Genomic DNA, 21,260 nt, shown 5'->3' with positions numbered 1-21,260 from the left:
TCTGAAATTTTAGTAATGGTGGTGGTTGCATCAGTTAAAAAGGAGATATGTAGGAGAGTGTAATCGGAATACTTTCAGCAGTTGAGGCCTTGGCAATTCAATCTCTTGCCATGGTCTTACATAGATGCCAGAGAGTAGGAAAGAGAATATGGATACCTCTGTGATCCCACATGTGGGAGCAGATGAAGAGGATAAGCAATTACTCAATCACCACTCCAAGTTCTGCTGGAGAGGAATAACTAAGCCACTGTAGTGCTGAGCCATCCAATTCCTGTTATGCATGACATGTCTAAGTACTTTAGAAGAGAACTGCAAAGCAAGACAAATCATGTCCTTAATTGCTCATTTAAGAAATAAGGTAGGTTTTTTTTCCTCCTAAGTACAGTGAAGTCAACATCGCTTTCAATCTCCAGTCAGGGCTAGGAGAGGTATATATCAGGCTTTAGCTTCATTCTCCCATTTAACCATACAGGTGCTAAAAAGTTTGCTGAAGTCCTCTATGAAAGAAAGAGGGGAAAAACCAGGACTGTTTTCCCCTATGTGAAAAACAAGTAGTAAAAATAATTTTCAACACTGAAAAGGAGCAGTAAGAATACTAACTTTTTGGCTGTATGTTGCACCTCAAAAGCAGCCATTAGAAATTGTCAAGAGAGACAATAATGGCCCAGTAAGGGAGCTAGTTCATCCAATTTTCTGGAGGTCCCATGCCCAACTGCAATTTCTGTCTGAGGGAGGAAGAGGATTTAATAAAATAACAAAGGACTAAAGAGTAGGATAAATCTCAGTTTCTTGCTAAACAAGGCAATGTGGAAAGTCAGTCAAGTGAGCATCTTTAATACAGAAAGGGATAGTACAAATAATTTTTGAAAAGTTGTGCTTAATGATGTTTGTATGTTTGCAGGTAGAATCTACAGTCAGCACTTAACTTGCAACCCCATTTTTTGCTTCAGTTAGTGTATCTGATATGGCTGAAGATGGTTTCTGCAAGTGTGAATTAGGAGGACAATACTGCAGATACAAACAGGCTGACAGTTCTAGCCTGCTGCACATGGGTGCATATGCCCCTCACACAAAAGAGACGACGACTCAAAGTTACACTATTGAAATACTTGATGCCCTGCACCTCACTTGGTTTTCGCCCCTTTACCAAACAGATTCTTTAGTACCTCAGAAATATGGCATTAGAGCAAGGAATATTTTATTTTCTTCTCTGCCTCCTAAAAAGCATTTGTAATGGGGTACTTAACCTCGGGGGGGGGGGGGAAGGAGGGAGAGGAGGTAAGCGCATGGTATCACAAGGAATTTTTAGGTATTTTTCAATGCAAGTTTAAAACATTCAAAACAGCAAAACTATGGGAAAGGCTCTTCAATTATGGAATTATTGCTATTCCGTGTTTAAAATTTCAGTTTTGCCAACCCCAAGAATGCACAAGCCAGAAAAAGGCAAAACAAAAACCAATGAAATTTGTTTTCAATCTGAAATGCATATGAAATGCAGAGCAGGTGTTCTCTTTAGTCAGCTAAGAAAGATGAGGCTTGCCTACAGGCAGAGTGGGAAGAAGCCTGCCTTTCTTTCCTGTCTCCGTACTCTTGGCAGGGTGCTAATCAACATGTCTCAACAGAAGAGCTAGATGGTGAGAAAACAGTGTTAACAGTACTCACATAGCCTGATCAGGAAAAAACCATGTATTTTTCATAACTTCAAAGGTGTGTGCAACTCTCTTAAAGAATTACACCTAAAAAGGGACATAAGAGGCAGTTTTATAAATGTATTAGGAACAAAAGAAAGATGAAGGAAGCTGTAGGTCCTCTATTTAGAAGGAAAGAAGACCTAACAATGGATAAGGTTTAAGAAAGCTGAGGTTTTTAAAATGCCTATTTTGAAACAGCCTTCACTAAAAAGGTAAACTGTCACCAGTTTGTTGTTAATATTAATTGATATTAAACAAGTAGAGTGAATGATGGCCAAAGTAAGGAAGGACCAGGTTTAGAGAATATTTACATAAGCTAAATGTAGTCAAGTCAGCACTTCCTGATGAAATTCACCTTACTTAAGCAACTAGCTGAACCAGTCTTGGAACTAATAGCTATTATCTGTGAGAACTCCTGGAGGATGGGTGGAGAAGGGGAGGAGGGCGGGGAACGTAGTACAGGTTGGACCTCCCTGGTGCAGCACCTTCGGGACCTGACTAGTCCCAAAGGAGGGAGTTTGCCAAACCAGGGGGGATCGGCTCCTCTACTAATATTGGGTTCTTCCACAGTCTGCCCTGGCCCCACCAGGGCTCTCTGGTCCAGCAACATCCATGGTCTTGCTGGACCAGAGATGTTCAACCTGTACTCATCTCTCTCCTCCTTCCCCCCTCTCCCCTCCCCCCCGGCTCCCCCCAAAAAAGGGGTAAAAAGATTCGGGGAACTACTGACCAACAGCTCAACTTCACTACCTGGAGAGATGTAATTAACACATTAATTACAATGTACCTTATATACAAATGTAAAGAGTATGCTAGAGCATATAAATAGTCTTGAAAGGATTAGATTTTTATTGGTAAATGCTGGTAAAATATCTATTTTAATCACACAACATTTCCATTGATAATCAACATTTACAGTTGCCAAAGAAAAGTGATGCGTGATAAATCTGAGTTTGCTCAGGGATATTTCAGATCTTTTGTGGTGTTAACAATGTGTGTTTTAACTGTCATAAAGATTTAACTTTATGCAACTCAACATGTACTGTCTTTAATTAAATTTCTGACCCTCCTACAAAAAGTTTGTGAAATCAACTGTGAAAATGTAATTTGATTAAAGACATATTATCTAGATATTAAAAAAAAAAAAAATCAAATTCTGCTAAGTCTATACTTAAATAATAGCTAACATAGCTTTGTCAAGAACAAATCATGCCAAACCAACCTAATTTCCTTCTTTGGCAGGGATACTGGCCTACTTAATAGGGCAGAAGCTGTAGACTTGATTTTTGTAAGGCATTTGATATCATCCCACATAACATTCTTATAAGCAAACTCATAAAAGCACATTAGGAAAATGTGTTCTAGATAAAATTATTGTAAGGTGGATGCAGAACTGGTTAAAAGGAGTTATCAATGGTTCACTGTCAAACTAGAGAGGATCCACTTATTGCGGTAACACTGGGGGTCTATTCGGGATTCTTATTTAATGTTTTCATTAATGACTTTGATAATGAGTGATAAATACACTTACAAGATTTATAGATTGCAAGATGTAAAGAGCTGCACGCAGTTTAGAAGACAGGAATAGAATTAAAAATGGACTAAAATTGGAAAAGATGAAAGTCAATAGACAAATGGAAAGTATTTCATTTAGAAAGTAAAATCAAATGCACAACTACAAAATTGAGACTAACTGGCTAACTGATAGTACTGCTGAAGAGGATCTGGGGTTATCAAGGGAACAAAATAAGACAACGTGATGAAATTGTGGGAAAGGGTCATATAGTTCTGAGGTGTATCAATAGGCACATCAAGTACTTAACACACAGAAAGTTATTATCCTGCTCTATTCAGCATTGATGAAGCTTCATCTACAAGACGGTGTCCAAGGATGCCACATTTTAAGAAAGTGGATAAACTGGAGTGTGTCCAGAGAAGTTCAACAAAAGCCATAAAAGGTTTTGAAAACCCATCCTAGGAGGCCAAGTTAAAAAGACTGGCATGTACAATCTGCAGAAAAAACCTAGGGGGAAAACAGATACCCGTCAACAAAAGTGCTGCTATTATAAAGAGTAAATGTGGAGAAGAATTTATCGTCTTCCTGAAGGTAGAACAAAAAAAAAATCTATTTAATATGTGGCAAGAAAGATTTAGGCTAGATACTAAAATGAGCAAGTTTTTCCTCAAGATTTAGTTAGGATTTAGTTGGGATTGGTCCTGCCTTGGGTAGGAGGCTGGACTTGATGACCTCCTGAGGTCTCTTCCAGCTCTATGATTCTAAAGACAGCTAAGCATGGGAATAGGCTTCCAAGGAAAACCATAAATCCTCATCATTTGAGATTTTTACGAACAAGGTGAACAAATACATGTCAGGAATGGTCTAGGTCAGAGGTCTCCAGCCTTTTTAAGCATGAGATCGCTTTTTGAATTCAAGTGCAATCCAAGATCTACCTCAGACCCAAATACCCTTGCCCCGCCTCCTTTGTGCCCCTTCTTTGAGGTTCCTCCCCCATCCTCTCTCCCTTTCACCAGGCTGGGGCAGAGGGTTGGGGTGCAGGCTCTGGTCTTGGGCCAAGGGGTTCACAGTGCGAGAGGGGACGCCCTGAAGGTAGGGAGGTGGGGTGGGTTCTGGCATGGCCTAGGGCATTTGCCTGGGGAGCATAGGGTTGGGGGCTTGAGTCCCTCCCTCCTCCGACCACCCTGGGAGTGACCAAACAGCCAATACAGTACAGCACAGGTACACTCCCCAGTGCGCTCTCCAGGCAAATAACCCCACAGCCTCTATTGGCCACGGTTCTCTGTTACTGATCACTGGGAGCTGCAGGTCTGGTGTCCGCTGGCAAGGACAGCACATGGAGACTTCCTGCTTTGCCTCTCTCAGGGGCTGCAGGGACATGCCAGCCGCTTCCGGGAGCACAATTACCACAGGGATAATTACCCCAGACGTGCCAGGTTGGGCATTTTAGAACTCCCTACGCAGAGAATTAAGTGTAAAGTTATGAAATGCACAGACCAGTCAAAACCCAACAACGACCCACTTTGCAAGCAGTAAAAGTAGTAACAAAACCCCATGTACATGTTGGGAGGGAAGGACAGTGTGTGTTTGAGAGAATGACAGAAACAGTGTGAGAGTGACAGATTTGCATTGACAAGTTCCCTCCATCCCCTTCTCTCTGTGTGGTGACGGGGTACAGGAGTAGGGGGAGGAGGGACACCCTGACATCAGCGCCCTCTCTCTTCTCCCTCCTACACCCTGCACAACAAGCAGGAGGCTCCCAGGGGGGCAGCTCCAAGGCAGAAGGCAGAGGGCAGGAGCAGCATGACAGTGGGTGGAGAGGCAACTGAGGTGCCAGCACTTGATAGCTTCCTGACTGGTTTGGCCAGGATCACCTGTCAGAGGCTCCAAGATCTACTGGTAGATCCTGATCTACTGGTTGATCCTGATCTACTGGTTGGTGACCACTGGTCTAGGTATACTCTGCCTCAGTGCAGAGGGCTGGACTAGATGACCTCTTGAAGTCCCTTCAGTCCTACATTTCTGCGATTCTAAGTACAAACAAGGTTACAATCTCAGGGTGCCTGATAATTAACATTAGTTCTAAATGTAACCAACAGAGCAGTTAACATAGTGAACCAGCAATATAGTTAGCATGACTATTAAAATCTTACCTGGCTAGCTGTGCCAGCTCTTTTTGGGTCAATGGACTTCCTTGCTTGCTTAAAAGATTTTTTAGTAAAATCAGTCTTGTCTGAAAAGAAACATTTATCAACCGTAAGTTAATGTACAAGAACACAAGAAAAATCTATTTAAGCTATTAGAAGACAACAAAAATATATGGTATGTTTCTGTGAATTCAGAAGTTTGTATGTACGACTTTGTAGTACTTTTGACTATGGTGTAAATGTCAATGCGGTCTTATAAGGATCATCTGGATTTAATAATCATGAAATTGAGGGTTCTAGAGGTTCCAGACAGGACCTGTACAATCATGACAGCAAAACTAAAACCTTGATCAGACACACTTCTACTGCTGCTAAGATAATGAACAGTGCTAACAATTTGTTTTTATGTTGAAGAACTGTTAAAATTAGACCACACAATTTTAACCTTTTCCATTGAAGAATGATTTCAAACCAAGCACACTTGCTGTTGCAAATATGCAATTTTCTAGGCAAATCAAAACATGTCCTTGTCTGTTTCAACAAGACACTGCCTATACAACAGGAAGATGCTCAGAAGTAAGGAGCAGCTACTAGCAGACTTGATTCTAGTAAGTACCTCAAAATGTAACAAATTTAAAATTCACCTGAGTGATATACACTTACCATACTGGCCAAAGTGAATTAGAAAACTACTAAAAGTCACAAAATTCAGTGATTTGCCAAAAGTCTACTAATTACCAGGGCAGATAAGAATCTCTTTTATAGAAAAATATACTAAGAACTCACAGAAAGAAATGCTCACAAGCCACACACTTACCTCCTCATTTGGTAATGATACATACACCCGTTTGGTGAATCGTCTGAAAAAAATAAAGTAACATTTTAATACTTCAGAAAAGCTAGTTAGTAAAAGCAGACAGTTGATAAAAATACACACTTTACACCCTTGCAACCAACACTACCATTGATAGCTTAGTAAGATGAAGGCACAAAACAAAAGTCCATACAGAACAGGCCTGGTTTGAGGCCTGACACCTAGCTAACAACGGACAAAACTTGGTTAATATAAAGCAAAGCTAAGTTGTAAGCAAGAGGCAGGGCCCTGCTCACAGAACTTGACACAAAAAGTAATTGGTAATAGGCCCAGGTGTAGAATACTAATTGGTAATAGGTACCATCTGTAAAACAGTAATTGGTAATGGTCACAAGTTGAAGCACATTCCAAAGGGATAGTTCCACTAGTTTGTTAAAAAAGACCTTAGTACCCACATTCCACAGACACCAATCCAGGTTCCGGAAAGGATCTAAAATGACAACATGATGAATAGCGATGTTCTAATTGACCGATGAGGTGCAGGGTGATGGGTGGTATCTAAGTAGCATCAAAGGGTGGCAACCTGACATGTCAGGAGCAATAACTTGTTTGTACCCGTATATAAAGTGATGTCTTGGAGAGGCAGTCTTTGTCCGACATGGGGCAGTGGGACTTCCCACTGACTGAGTCGGTCCGTTGTTACAGGTACATATGCACAGTGTTCAGTAGAGTCTATTAACAACTGTTACTCTATATTGCTTAATAATAAACCTGGCTGGGCACCTTCGATCCTTGTCTGATTTGTGGTCTTCGGAGGCTCTCTCGGCATCTGCTATGTTGACTACTTGTGCAAATCAACAAGGAACACGTTTGAGTGCACATGTACACACACCTGACTATTTATCATCACTGATGGAGCAGGAGACCTGTCAGGACACCATGCCGGTAAATCCTGACTACTACAACAGCAAAAAAATTAAGAAAACTTAGATAGGGAACAGCAAATCTGAAAACCTTGCTCTTGAATGAGGCAGTTGAGTGAGAAATCTCTCCTTCAGTATGGCGTATGTATATTCTTACTTGTAGGCTATTAACAAGTAGTACAACCACTTAGGAAAATGGGCTGAGGGCCAAATACAAATATGGAGTGATACGTAAGGTCTGAATGAAATTCCAGGTAGCATGCCTGCAAATTTTAAAGATACAAATGTTATGGACACTCCATTCATGCTGTCTTAGCCTTAATGAAATGAGCCTTGAAACTCTTATGGGAGGAAGGAATGACTTGCTTGTAGAGCTAACAAGTTCATGGGCTACATCTCTGTACAATAAATCTGAATGGTCAAATGCTCCAGATAAGTCCCTCCAAGCTCAGGCTGATAACATCAATCCTTACAAGTGACATAATGAATGAAATGCATCCTTTTAAAACACAATTTCAGAAGATTTGGAGCGTTTGAAACCACTGAGGAGTGTAATTCATGTTCAGAGTAATTTAAAGGAAGCCAGTAAGTCAAATCCACATTCCTCAGTCTAGCATTAAAGATGTATATGGGAGATACAGGTTTAAAAGAGTCGTAAGAATGTGAAACAAGGCCTCAAAGGCCCTGTAACTATTGAGGATACCATGACTCAAAAGAGAAATCCAGTGCAACTTCTATGAAGTGTCTATGGAAGAGATTTTCACCTCAGTGTACCCTTGGACCCAAAGAACACAGACTAGTGACATGAAAAGATCCAATAAGCACTGATGTTCAAGACTATTTCAAGCTGACAGCACTAAAGGACAAGTAACTCTAAGGGAATGCCGAGGCACTTCTTTAAAATAAATTTTAACAAAATACTAAATGCTTATCACCCAACAACTCTAGCAAATTTTAGTCCAATATCATTTGAAAAGTGTGAGATACTTAACTGGGAAACTTGCTATTTATAATTGGAACTAATTTAAGAGCAACTGTGTCTTTTAGTATATATTAGAAGGGGCATAAAGTACATACCTGAGAACAGCATCATCCAACTCCTGTGGCCTGTTAGTTGCTCCCATTACAAGTATTCGGTCCTCTCCAGAAGACTGTACCTATAATATTGTAAAGCAAGAGTAAAACTGAAAACCGAAAACAATGCAATAAGCAGTTAAAAACAACCCCAAAAGCACTTCACTTACTGGATGGTGATACTAAATGCTCATTTTTGTGCATGTATTGGTCTGATGTTATCCACATTTTTTTTGCCTAGTTTGCAGTTTAAAAAACTGGTATAGTTAAACTCCATCTAAGTTTTCCATAGCAGCATCTGGAGACCAAAACAAGTGCTATGGTTAGGACTGGCAATTAGACTATATGGCCTTGAAGAATTTTTGTATTAAGAATGTGCTCCAGATTAAAAAAATAAATAGTTGTTGTGCTACATTTACTATTTTAAACAAAAAGTCTCATTTTACTGTGATTCAGAGTAGTGAAACCATACTGAAACCTACCTAAACCTGAAACAACTCAGGAACTCCCATACCAGATCAGACCAATGATCACTCTAGTCTAGTATCCTAATTGACAGTGGTCTTTGCCAAATATTTCAAAAGAAAGTGCCAGAAGACTTAAGTAGATAATTATGCAATAGCCTACCCACAGAGGAATTTTCTTCCAAAGTCTTTCAGTTACGAACTTGAGTGATAACCTGAATCATGAAGGCTCATATCTCTTCCAATTTTTTTATTTATATCTAACTAGGGATGTTTCAATTACTCATATAACTGTTGTCCAGTTCTCTCTTGGAATCCCGCCAACCTCTTGGTTTCAATAATATCTGCCGGCAATGAATTCTACAAGAACATTATGTGAAAGAGTACTTTCTTTCATAAGTTTTAGATTTGCTGCCTCTTAAATTCTGTTTAATATTCCATTTTTTTAAAACAAAAGAATAAATGGAAGAACTATCTTCTACCTACCATTAATTTTACATACTTCTATCATGATATCTCTAAATTAGAAAGTGTCCCAATCTTTGCCAGCTCTATTTATGTCAAAGCTTTTCCATGATTTCAACCATTTTCATTGTCTGTCTCTGAACTACTCTGTTGTTTCTGCTCCGTTGTCGAGGTAGAGAATTACAAATAAAACTGAAACCAAGATACCTTACATACGCTGTGTTTTTCAGCAGAACCTATAATCTTGCTTTGTTTGCCATTTTCCATAAATCAAATGACTGTTTACTATAGGGCTGTGTCCAGACTCAGGGTTTTTTTCGGGAAAAGTAGCCTTTTTCCGAAAAAGCTTCACCTGCGTGTAGACTGCAGCCGCGTTCTTTCGAAATTAAATCGAAAGAATGCGGCTTTTCTTTCGACGGTGGTAAACCTAATTCCACGAGGAAGAACGCCTTCTTTCGAAAGTGCTCTTTCGAAAGAAGGCGTTCTTGAAAGCAAACCGGCTTTTTAGAAAGAGAGCATCCAGACTCACTGGGTGCTTTCTTTCGAAAAAGCGGCTTGCTTTTTCGAAATTCCGCGTGCAGTCAAGACGCTCTCTTTCGAAAGAGGCTTGCAGTCTAGACATAGCCCAGATGTAAAGCCTCCTTATAATAGTTTCATAGTTGTATACATCAAAAAAATGTAAGTTAATGTTTAGCCAGAATCATCTTTTCCTCCAAGGCCCACATTTCTGAAAGCCCAGGCTCCATTAGAAGGGAAAAATATATCCCTGAACAGCAAAACAGGCAATAGTTATATATAATCTTTTTGCCACTACTATTTCCATAAATGCATGCTACTAGCAGGTGAGGCCTGTCGCTGACTGAGCAAAGTCATTTTGTGTAGATTACACTTATAGGAAAGTTCAAGCAATTTAATAAAAAATTCTATTACATATATTTATGTGCCTGAAAAAGGGAAGTAAAATAAGTTTTAAATTTGTAGGATTTCAACTTCAAATATTTATTTTATTGAATAACTGTACAGAGTACATTTGAATCAAACTCAAAGCTTCCATTACTCTTTCAGTAACTAATTTGAATTATCTTGTGATTTGTAATAGTAAAAATTTTCTTTGTATTAAAATGACAGTTGAATAGACGACTCAATTTTAATATTGTTCAAATATTTATGAACTCCACTCATAATAATCATGACTTTTTCCCCATAAATAATTATTTAAACCTTTCACCCAGTATATTCCGCTGTAAAAAGTAATGCATTCAGCATTCAGTTACTTTAAGTGGCAGGATTGTTTGTGATTACCTACAGATACCAAGTTTTCCACAAAGTATGACTTTATTGTGCACAAACAAATCCATAAACAAACTCTTTAAAATATATAAGAGATGTAAGTCAGGTGTAGGCCTGATACTGAACCCGAATGTCTCCTCCAACTGCTTAAACTCCCATTAACAGAAGTGCTGGGTTCTTTCTCCTCAACAAGAAATGAAATGCTTTCCCTCATAGCTTCTCTACTATAATTCCCACCACTTACCTAATATCTCTTCCCTACCCACGCAATACTCCCCAGGTCTCCATCACCACCCTCCCTTCTCACAGTCTCAACTCTTCATGGTACTTTATTGGGCCAAAGTAGAAGGTGTTTGCTAAGAAGTATTTTTATTGCTGTTGAAGAAAATAAACGAAGGAATATTTAATTATTAGAGTGCCACTAGTGTATCATTAGCAGCTTTCATTGGCACCCATCACTGTATAACTAATTTAAATAAACAACCAAAAATACTATAACACTGATACTTACACCATCAAATTCTATTAAAAATTCTGTTTTTAGACGCCTACTAGCATCATGTTCACCTTCTCTTCGTTCACATAAAAGGCTATCAACTTCATCTAAAAAGAAAAAGTCTTAGTTTTAGAGTTTCAGTAAAAGTTGAGCTATCTTGCACTTTACCAACCAGAAAGCATAATAAACCAGCATTTCGGAAGGGGTGTGTGCTCCAGTAAGGAGTTAAGGTGAGGGAAGAGGCACAGACAGGATGTTGGGACACAGGAGTAGTTTTGGGGTGCTGAATCCAAGAGCTGCTCACCTTAGGTGGCTCCCCTCAAGTGGCAACATATCCCTGCTACTCCTAGGCAGGTGTGTGGACATGAGGTTCTGTGTGCTGCCTCCCACTAAGTACCACCTTTGCTGCTTTGACTGACTGCAGTGCCCCAAGATAAGCACTGTCTGCATTTAGTGTCCCAATCTCCTGCCTCTCTCACACCAAACACCCTCCCAAAACCCACACACCCCTCATCCTTCTTACACTCAAAACCCTAGCCCTGAGCCCCCTTCCTTTTAGTTAACAGGAATTTTTTGTTTATCAGCACCCCTTATCCCCCCAACGTAACAGATAAATCTTTTACTGTATTTTGGTAGGAAGCAGAGCCAATAAGATAAAACCTACCTTTATTCTTCAGGAGACAAATTTTGCAAAAAAGTTACAAAAATATTTTATGAGTATTAAAAGGCCCAGTGGCAACAATGATCAGCTGTTTGACATCATCAGCTATCTGACAGGAATTTTATATGCATTCTGTCATCTGTGTGTAATAAACCCCAAGTTTCCAAATAAGATGAGAAGGTAAAAAAATGCACAACATTCATAGCTCTGTACTTTAGGTTATGTACAAAAATGCTCTAAAATAGAACCTTCACATCCTAGGTATCCTAGGACAATTCTTTTGTTAGTTAAACTTTTCCTAGACTTGATCTAGGGCAGAATGTGGAACACTCTCAAATATCAATTAAGGAACAAGCAATCACTGATGCAGAGAGAACCTCTTATCTTAGGTCTTCCATTATTATTATCACAACTGAACCTTAAAGACAGCATTTAATCTTTTTTTTAATAAAATACATTTTTTTTTTTATAAACTACTAGCCAAAAGGTCTTACCTATAAAAATTATAGACGGCTGAAGTTCCCTGGCTACTGCAAAAAGTGCACGCACCAGTTTCTCTCCTTCACCTACCTAAAAAGGTCAATCATTTTCAAAACAAATATTACAAAATAAACAAGCTTTCCATGACCCATTCCCATGTCACAGATAAGCAAACTACTAATTTGGCATGTAATGGAGAAACAAGTCTACGTTTTTCCACACAGAAAAAATGTGAAAACTTGACTAATGATTCTGACTGGAAATATGAAAGGCGTGTAAAGGAGTTAGGTACATAAATCTCAAACAAAATTCAAAGCAAGTTCCATTGGAAAAAAAAATCACAGCCTTTATATTTAAATAAAAATATTTCCACAGCACTATGCTCAATATTGAAGACTCACTTTATGAAACTGCTATTTTGTATTTTTTAATATCCAATACACTTCCGTACAATGCATTGTCTCAAGTGCTAATGTCCCCTTGATGAAACATGGAGGAGTTTTGGCTTAACAAGTTCAGTAGACTGAGTTGCATCCTCCCATAGCAGAGCATCCCCCCACCCCACCCCAGACCCCCTCATAGCCCCCCCTTCCGATAGTCCGGCTCTGCCCCAGGCGTCCCAGATTCAGCCGCTGCTGTCAGTTTCAGCAGTGGCTGAATCTGGGATGCCTGCAGCAGAGCAGCTGGAGTGCTGCTGGGTTGGTCCGGTAGCACCAACCCTTGGTGCGGCGAGACCAACCCAGCAGCACCCTAGCTGCTCTTGGGGACGCCTGGGACAGAGCAGCTAGGGTGCTGCCGGGTTGGTCCCGCAGCGCCGCTCCTCAGCGCTACTGGACCAACCCAGCAGCATCCCTGCTGCTCTACCCCAGCTGTCCCCGATTCAACCGCTGCTGATACTGACCAGCAGCTGACTCCAGGAAGCCCAAGGCAGAGCTGCTCTGCCTTGGGCTTCCTGGAGAAAGCCGCTGGTCAGTTTCAACAGCAGCTGAAGCGGGACGCCTGGGACAGAGCGGCTGGGGCACTGCCGGGTTGGTCCCGAAGGGCAGCGCTACGGAACCTACCCAGCAGCACTCCAGCTGCTCTGCCCACGGCTTTCCCGATTCAGCCGCTGGTCAGTTTTAGCAGCGGCTGAATCGGGGAAGCGGGGGCAGAGCAGCTCCAATGGTCTGGCTGCCCGGAGCACTTCCGGGTTCCTGATGGTCCCGGACCATCAGAGTTTTACTGTATTAGCCCTACAAATCCTTCAGCTAGTTGTTAACATATTAGCATCTTGACTAACAATTAGCAATATTACTTACGTATTTTGAAGTTAGGCTTGCAGCACTTATGTTAAAAAAGGTTGCATTTGATTCTGCAGCAACTGCTTTGGCCTGAAAAACAGTAAATGCCTTCTTAATGATACACAAATTGAAGAACTCCACTGTATTTTAGTATTTTGAATAAACTTAACAAGTTAGTGGTCTCCAACCTTTTTACACCCAAGATCACTTTTTAAATGTCAGGGCAAGCCAAGATCTACCCCATCTCTTCCCCAAGACCCCCACCTCTTCCTTGAGGCCCCGCCCTCTGTTCCCCTCCTTACCATCATTTGTTGTCTCCAGCCCTTACTCACTCTCACTGGGTTGAGACAGGAAATGTGGACTCTGGGGTGAGAATGAGGGATTTGGGTGTGGGAAGGAGTGAGAGGTGCAAGCTCTGGGAGGGAATTTGGGTGCAGGAGAAAGTAGAGAAGGGGATGCTGGCTCAGGGAAGGGGCACCAGGCTTGAGAATGTTGGGCTCAGGTGGAGGGTTGGGGTGCTAAGCAAGCCACAGGCTTGTATGTTGGGGTGTAGGAGTTTGGGTTGGGATGAATGGGGGGCTCAGGGCAGGGAGGCTGGGAGTATGATGGGCTCAGGACAGATTTGCAGTGTGTGGATGGTACAGGACGGTTATGATAGAAGACTGGGAATGTGAGGGTGCAGGAGTTTGGGGATGTGAGAGGCTCAGGACAGGAGATTCTGGTGTATGATAGGCTCAGGGTTGGGATGGGGGAGGGGAAGCGGGGGGGGGGGGGGGGGGAGAGATGCAGGAGTGTTATGATGCTGTTGCCAGATGGGGGCTTGGCCCCAATTGGGGACTTGTTGACCAGGCTTCATTTTTAAATAAAATATTATGTCAAACACACAATGTTTCAGCACTATCTTTATTTATGGGATGGGTGGGGGAACCTGTTTTGGGTCAGAGGTCACTGACCCACAGGAAAAAAAAAAAAGTCAGTCAGGAACCACACAAGTGAGATGCAAAAAACAACCCCGCCAACCCCCCGCCCAAGCCTCACTGATATGGCCCCAACCGAGACCCCTCACTTCCCTAGCACTCCAGCCTCATGGCGGTGGGTGGAGGGGGTGGGAAGAGGGTAGGTAGGACTGAGGTTCAGGACAGACTAACTCTTCTGGAGAACCAGGGTTAGCAGAATTTGTGGGCCCCTCTACACTCTGAGGTATGGCCCAAAATAAGGGATCCAGTGTGTAGGGCAGGGCTGCCAGTGAGTGGGATGGGGGTACAGAATGTGTGTTGAAAATAGGGTACAGGAGCAAGCTGGGGGTAGGTGTCTGGCCAGGAGGGAGGGGGCAGGAACAGGGTGCTGGTGAAGGTTTGGGCAAGGGGAAGGCTGCTGGTGCTGGTGCGGGCCTGGCAGTGGGTCAGGGTGCTGGCGGGGGCCTGGCAGCATACTCGTGGGGGTCTGGCCAGGGGGAGGGGCAGGGACAGCTCTGTTAGGACCTGGGGATTCTGCAGCACAAACTGCTCATCCCCTCCCCAAAACAACCAGCATGCTTCTTAAGAAGTCAGATCTGGCCTGCAGCAGGGGACTCTTATTCCCTCCGGCCCCCAGCGCAGGAAGGCAGGCAGGCAGCACAGGGAAGGAAGTCCCTGGCTGCACTCCAGATCCAGCTCTTCAGGAAACATGCCGGCTGGTTTTGGAGGGAGGAGGAAGAGTGCACATGCTTGCTGAGATGCCCAATCTGGAGTGCCGCTGGGGACTCCCCCCCCCGCCTCCATGCTGTAGGAAGCCAGCGCTATCTCCATTTTCCCAGGAGGTAGCGCCAGCATAGGCTCTTCTTGGTGGTGGAAAGGAACGGGTGAGGGGAGCTGGAACACCTTGCAATCAACTGGTCGTGCCCCCAAAAATCAACCAGTCGATTGTGATGGACGGGTTGGTGACCATGGCAATAAGTATACTGTATGAAGAAAAACAGAGTATGATGTAAATTAGCTTGCTAAATCAGGATCTTGAATAGGATATAAAAATTATTGTGTCTCATAAGGATGTTAAAATGCGATAGATTTGCTATCGACTATATGATTAGTCAACAATGGTAAGCCACTGCGGCGCTTAGTTTGGCTTGTACCAATTCACAGCAAAACCTCCTCAGCTATGGCTCTATACTGTAAATCAATCTCTCTCTCTCGCCCTCCTCCCCCAAGGAAGCAGCTTTCATGCAAAGTCTTCATGCTCCGCGGGTGTCTTTTCATTCATATCACACACACACACACACACACACACACACACACACACACACTCCCCCCCCCCGCCCCGCGGGGGGAAGGGGCAGCAACTAGTTGATAGTGCTAATTGATAAGCTCCTGCTTATCAATTAGTCAACTATTCGACTAGACACTATTTCTGAACCCATGACCATATGTTCTGAACCAGCTGCAGCGCGAGATAACAGTTTTAACTTTGTTAGTTTATTTAATATGAAGTTTGATAAAGTAAAATACTATGTCCAACACAAAAGATTTCAATGTTTTCTTTATTTATGGCAGGAATGGGGAACCTTTTTTGGGTCGGGGTCACTGACCCAACAGAAAAATCTGTTGGGGACCACACGTGAAGCAACCAAAAAAAAAACAAAAAAAAACACACCATACCACACTCCTCCCAAAAGCCCCAACCCTCACCTATGCATCCCCCAATTGAGACACCTCATACCTCTGGTTCTCCAGCCTCACAGGATGAGGGGAAAGGACAGGGAGGACTGAGGTTCAGGGTTTCTCACAGGCCACATTTGCTTTTCTGGGGTGCTGGAGTTACTAGATTTTATGGACCCTGTTAAGCTCTGGGGTAGGGACAAAAATGAGAGGTCAGCAGGCAAGACAGAGCTGCCAGTGAATGCAATAGGGATAGGGGTGCAGGATCTGGAAGGGAAGGGGTGTGCAGAAAGGGGAGAGGTTTGAGGTCTGGGTGGGAGGTAGGATGCAGAAGCAAGCAAGGTGAAGGGAGCACGAACAAGGGAGGGTGCAGTGTGTGGCGAGGAGGGAGGGTGCAAGAGCAAAGGAGGATGCAGGACCAGGGTGAGGGTAAGTATCTGGCCAGGCCAAAGGAGGGCAGGGGGTACAGGAGCAGGATGGAGGTAGGGTGTCTGGCCAGGAGGGAGGGTGCAGGAAAAAGGGAGAGTGTCAGAGCATGCTGGGGGTACAGGGTCTTGGCAAGTGGGAGTGGAGTGAGGACAACGGGTATGGGGATGTGGGCATGAGGTGGGATGCTTACCTGGCTTCACACCCCTTTGCAGCAACTGCCTCAGCTATGCAGTCCCAGGCCAGCCCCGGAGGTGCCGCTGCCATGACCACACGACCCTGGGCCAGCCCTGGACCGTGTGGCCATGGCAGTGGCACCTCTGGGGCCAGTCCAGGACTGCATGGCCGCAGTAGTGGCACCTTCGGCCTCTGGGGCAGTCTGAAGCCCGAGGCAATGCTGCCACGGCCATGCAGTCTCGGGCTGGAGCCGGAGGCATCACTGAGGAGCCTCAGCCCCAGTGCTGCCTCCTTCCACTGCAGCCTAACCTGTTGCAGGGAAGAGGGAGGGCTCTCCAGCAGCTGCATGGGGGCAGAGGTGAGCTCCCATCCCTCGCGCCACTGCCGACCCTGGTCTAGATATACCACATCTACAGCTTCCCCCCCCCTCCTCCAACATTCACATTGGGGTTTTTTTGATAGGGAAACAAGCAAACTATTATGTTGGTTGGTCTTGTCAAACCCATACTGAGTTTTCACCTTATTATCTTGCAGATATTTGCAAACCAATTCTTTAATGATTTGCTCCATTATCTTCCCAGGTATGGAAGTTAAGCTGACTGGTCTATAATTCCCTGGGGAGTCCTTATTTCCTTTTTGAAAGATGGGCACTATGTTCGCCCTTTTCCAGTCTTCTGGAATCTCTACCCATTGTCCATGACTTTTCAAAATTAACAGCTAATGGCTCTGATAACCGTTCTGTAAGGAGCTGACGGAGGAGATAATAAACAGCTCTGAATGATAGTAATAAAGATTAGGTGATTCCTATGCAGGATTTCTCAATTTCACAGACCAAAGAAGCACCAATTCATGACAACAGCTTATATTTCAACTTCTGCCAAATAAATAGTAATTCTTACCAACATAGTCTTCCCATTTCCTGGTGGGCCAAACAGCAATAATCCACGTGGAGGAGCTCTAAGTCCTGTAAATAACTGAGAAATATATTGCGTTAGAATAAATGTATATGCAGGATTACCAATATTGCAATTAAGCATAAGATTCTATTAAAAAAAAAATCCATAGTTTTCTACAATATAGCATTTTAGTTTCGTAGATACTAGGGGTACGTCTAGACTACATGCCTCTGGCGCCAGACGCATGTAGATTAGGCTACCAGACATAGGAAAATGAAGCGGCGATTTAAATAATCGCCGCTTCATTTAAATTTACATGGCTGCCGCGCTGAGCCGACAAACAGCTGTTTGTCGGCTCAGCGCGGCAGCCATGTAAATTTAAATGAAGCGGCGATTATTTAAATCGCCGCTTCATTTTCCTATGTCTGGTAGCCTAATCTACATGCGTCTGGCGCCAGAGGCATGTAGTCTAGACGTACCCCTAGAGCTCCATTTTCGCTAATGAAACATAGCATACTCAGTAAAATATTCCAGGGCTCATTACAAACCTAAAGACATGCATTCTTAAAAAAAAAAAAAAAAAAAAAAAAAAAAGAGACTTTGTGGTGAACAAGACACAAAATTTGGAAAAAGGCATTGAAAAAAATTAAGCCAAAGTAAATTTATGCTTTGGAAGTATAAAAACAAAAATGTAGTATTATTTCCAACAGTAAGGTTAGCTAAGTTAAGGCCCTGTCAAATTTGTGGTGGTGGAAAGTAAGCTATGGACTGTAAAATCTGGTTTTCACCCTTGAAATCTGGCTATTGTAGGGGGCTGTGGTATTGCCACCCTTATTTCTGTGATGCCTTCAGAGCTGGGTGGCCAGAGACCAGTCTGATGGCAGTTCTCTGCCAGCAGCAATGCAGAAATAAGGGTGGTATGGTATTGGGTGATTCACTACTTTTGGGGGAGGAGATAGACAAGGCCAGCCTTGTAAGTGAGTGATATGGGCAATTACCCAGAACACTGGGCAGAAAGGGGGAACACAGAGGTCACCCCCCAAACACAGCTAAGTCCCATTTAACTCCTGAGTGTTAAGCCTGGAGTTGGAGGGAGCAGGCCAGGACTGGGAGCTCCTACTATGTGCAGGACTTCAACCCAGCCAGGGCTAGCAGTTGGAGAGGAACAGGACCGTATCTTGCTCTGCACAGGCTGCTCCTAGGGCTGGATTACATTCACTTCTGGGAACTTCCCCTGACTACAGGGTGCTCCACAGCTGTTAGCTGGGAGCCCTCTAAAGGCAAAGAGTGGCAATACCGTAACTCCCTAAATTTGGTTTACAACCAACCCCCACCATCATCTGCTTTTAGGTCAGGACCCCCAGGGTTACAGAACTATGAAACTTAAAACTGTAAAATACTATGATCCTGAATTTGATAGGGCCCTATTTAAAGATGTCCCAGTGAAATAAAGTAGCAATTTAGAGGGCAGGGAGTTGGAGATGTGTGGGGAGCATAGTAGTCATGTTACGTGGAGGGGCTCATGGCAGGGGATGTTGGGATTGCGGGGGGAAGGAATATGGTGTCAGAGCATGTGTGTGTAGGTGGTAATGTGGGGAGGCTCTATTTAGGGAAGGTGGGGGGGGAGGGCTGTAGTCATCTGCTTCTCCCCAAGATTCATACCAGGACATTGTTTGCTATCCCCTGTCACTCACAAAGCGAGAGAAAAACCACACAGTGTAGATCACTTACTCTTCTGCCCTCTGCCTTCTCCAGCCAGAAGAGAGGAATGTACATGTGGTGTGCTTTCTTCTCACTCCTTGATAGGAAGCGGAATAGCAAGCAGTGACCCGGTACAAATCTCAAGGGATGGGGGGTTTCAGCCCCCTATGCCCTCCTTAAATTGCACCCTGGGGGAGAAAGTGTGAGGTTGGGGCAGTTCCAGACCACCATGGGAGCAAGCCCAGATAGACCTTTTTCTTGCCTGGCTGCTTGCTGTTAAGCACAGGAACTTGCAGGAGAGCCCTAGGAGCCCAGCTGGAAGTGTGCCCCACCTCCTCCTATAACCAAACATTCCAGCCTGCTGGCTCTTCTTGCCAGAGCAGCGCACAGCAAGCTCTCAACTCTGCTATAAAATGTAAAGCACTGCCATGGTAGTGCTTTAAAGTGTCAGTGTAACCACAGTAGGAGAACTGGGAGAGGGCTTTCCCAGAGCCCCCGATACCTCCACAAGGGGAGTAGCTACTGTGTTCCCAGCACTGTAGCCCAGTCTGCACTTGAACTTTACAGCGCTGTAGCTTGCTGGACTTGGAACAAGGAGGGTTTTTTCACATCCGAGCCAGAAAGTTGCAGTGCGGTAAAGTGCCAGTATAGACTTGCCATAGATCCTTACTCACCTTGTTGTTCACAAGGTCTAATTTACCCTCCAAAAACCATCTTTAGAACCCCAGTATTTTGTTTGAAATTGCTGCCTTTAACAAATTTGCCTCAGATTTAGGCTTCAAAGACAATAGATAAAAACTTCACATTATATACAGATGGTTGGGAGTAAGAGTGCGCCACACTGTAAATGATTCTTCAGCAAATACGGAATCTTCCACTATCCCCAATTCTGCTCTTCAGCCCAATGGTTACTTCTAAAGAGAATGGCTTGAGTCTTCTTCCTCCTTAGCTCTTACAGGAAAAGTATTTCTTCAATACAGTTAAGTCAGACAATTGGCACTCAGATTAACCTGGCTAGAGAGGGCAGAGAAGTGAGTGACCCATGCTGTGTGCTTTCCCTCATTCTCCGCGCTGCTACATTGCAATACTCTTATCTGGAGTTACTCTGCCTTCACTTGCATTATATTTGTCCATGTACGATGCTAAGACTACTGGGATGATTACTCATGATTGATTATGATGCAGTAAGCTAAATCACTCTTTCACAACAACTTGTAGGCGAATTTGTCTGTCCTTCTGAGTACTCTCGAAAAAGCAAGCCACTTTTTCAAAAGAGAGGACCCAGGCAGCCTGGATGCTTTTGAAAAAGCACAGTTTGCATTACACAGTGCCTTTTTTCGAAAGAGCACTTTCGAAAAAAAGGCGTTATTCCTTGTAAAATGAGGTTTTCCACAGTCAAAAAAAAAAACCTGCCTCATTCTTTCGATTTACTTTTGAAAGAACACAGCAGTAGTCTAGACACATTCTGAGGCAGAAATCACAGGAGGACAACTACTACTCAAACGATTTTGTCTGCATTCTCACAGCAAACTGGTGAGTTACTATCCTAAATAAAAGCAACACACAAACTCTAGGTCTCTACCCTCGGACAGGTCCACTAGCTTGGAATTCAAACACTAAGTGTAAGAGGGTATTGTGTGTGGATGGAAGGGGACTGGGCAAATGCCTAAGGGTATGTCTACACTGCATTCCTCTTTTGAGAGAGGAATGCAAATGCCGTTGAGCGAAATTGTGAATGAAGCACGGATCTGAATTTCCCACGCTTCGTTTGCTTAATGGTATCTGGGTGCTTTTTCGAAATACCGTATTTTGAAAGAACCCTGTCTAGACTGCGTTTGTTCTTTTGAGAAAAAAACCCTTCTTTCGAAATAAAGAAAAGTAAGGGTTATTTCGAAAGAAGGGTTTTTTCTAGAATGCGTTTGTTGTTTTGAAATACAGTATTTTGAAAAAGCGCCCGGATGCCATTATGCAAATGAAGTGCAGGAAATTCAAACCCACACTTCATTTGCAATTTCGCTCGGTGGTATTCGCATTCCTCTCTCGAAAGAGGAATGCAGTGTAGACATAACCTGTCTTTATTTTAGTTAACTTAGGGTATGTAGCTGCAACTTGCTACAAGGTTGAGA

General features: G+C 43.2%; 1 protein-coding gene across 4 annotated transcripts in view; it reads right to left on the bottom strand.

Annotated features, from left to right (window-relative positions):
• The window catches only part of SPAST (spastin), a 60,825-nt gene that overhangs the window by 12,885 nt on the left and 26,680 nt on the right, over positions 1–21,260 (bottom strand). For all 4 annotated transcript variants that reach the window (XM_075924923.2, XM_075924924.2, XM_075924921.2 and 1 more), the window contains 7 exons: positions 17,437–17,511; positions 13,320–13,391; positions 12,036–12,111; positions 10,896–10,987; positions 8,169–8,248; positions 6,172–6,214; positions 5,361–5,440 (listed from right to left, as the gene is read on the bottom strand). In XM_075924923.2, the coding sequence (XP_075781038.2) occupies positions 5,361–5,440; positions 6,172–6,214; positions 8,169–8,248; positions 10,896–10,987; positions 12,036–12,111; positions 13,320–13,391; positions 17,437–17,511 (518 nt within the window). The remainder of the gene's footprint in view (positions 1–5,360; positions 5,441–6,171; positions 6,215–8,168; positions 8,249–10,895; positions 10,988–12,035; positions 12,112–13,319; positions 13,392–17,436; positions 17,512–21,260) is intronic.

The sequence above is a fragment of the Pelodiscus sinensis genome, chromosome 3 (genome assembly GCF_052426305.1).
Source record: "Pelodiscus sinensis isolate ZL-2025 chromosome 3, ASM5242630v1, whole genome shotgun sequence".
NCBI classification, from domain to species: Eukaryota; Metazoa; Chordata; order Testudines; family Trionychidae; genus Pelodiscus; species Pelodiscus sinensis.
This window is presented reverse-complemented; position numbering and strand designations above follow the sequence as displayed.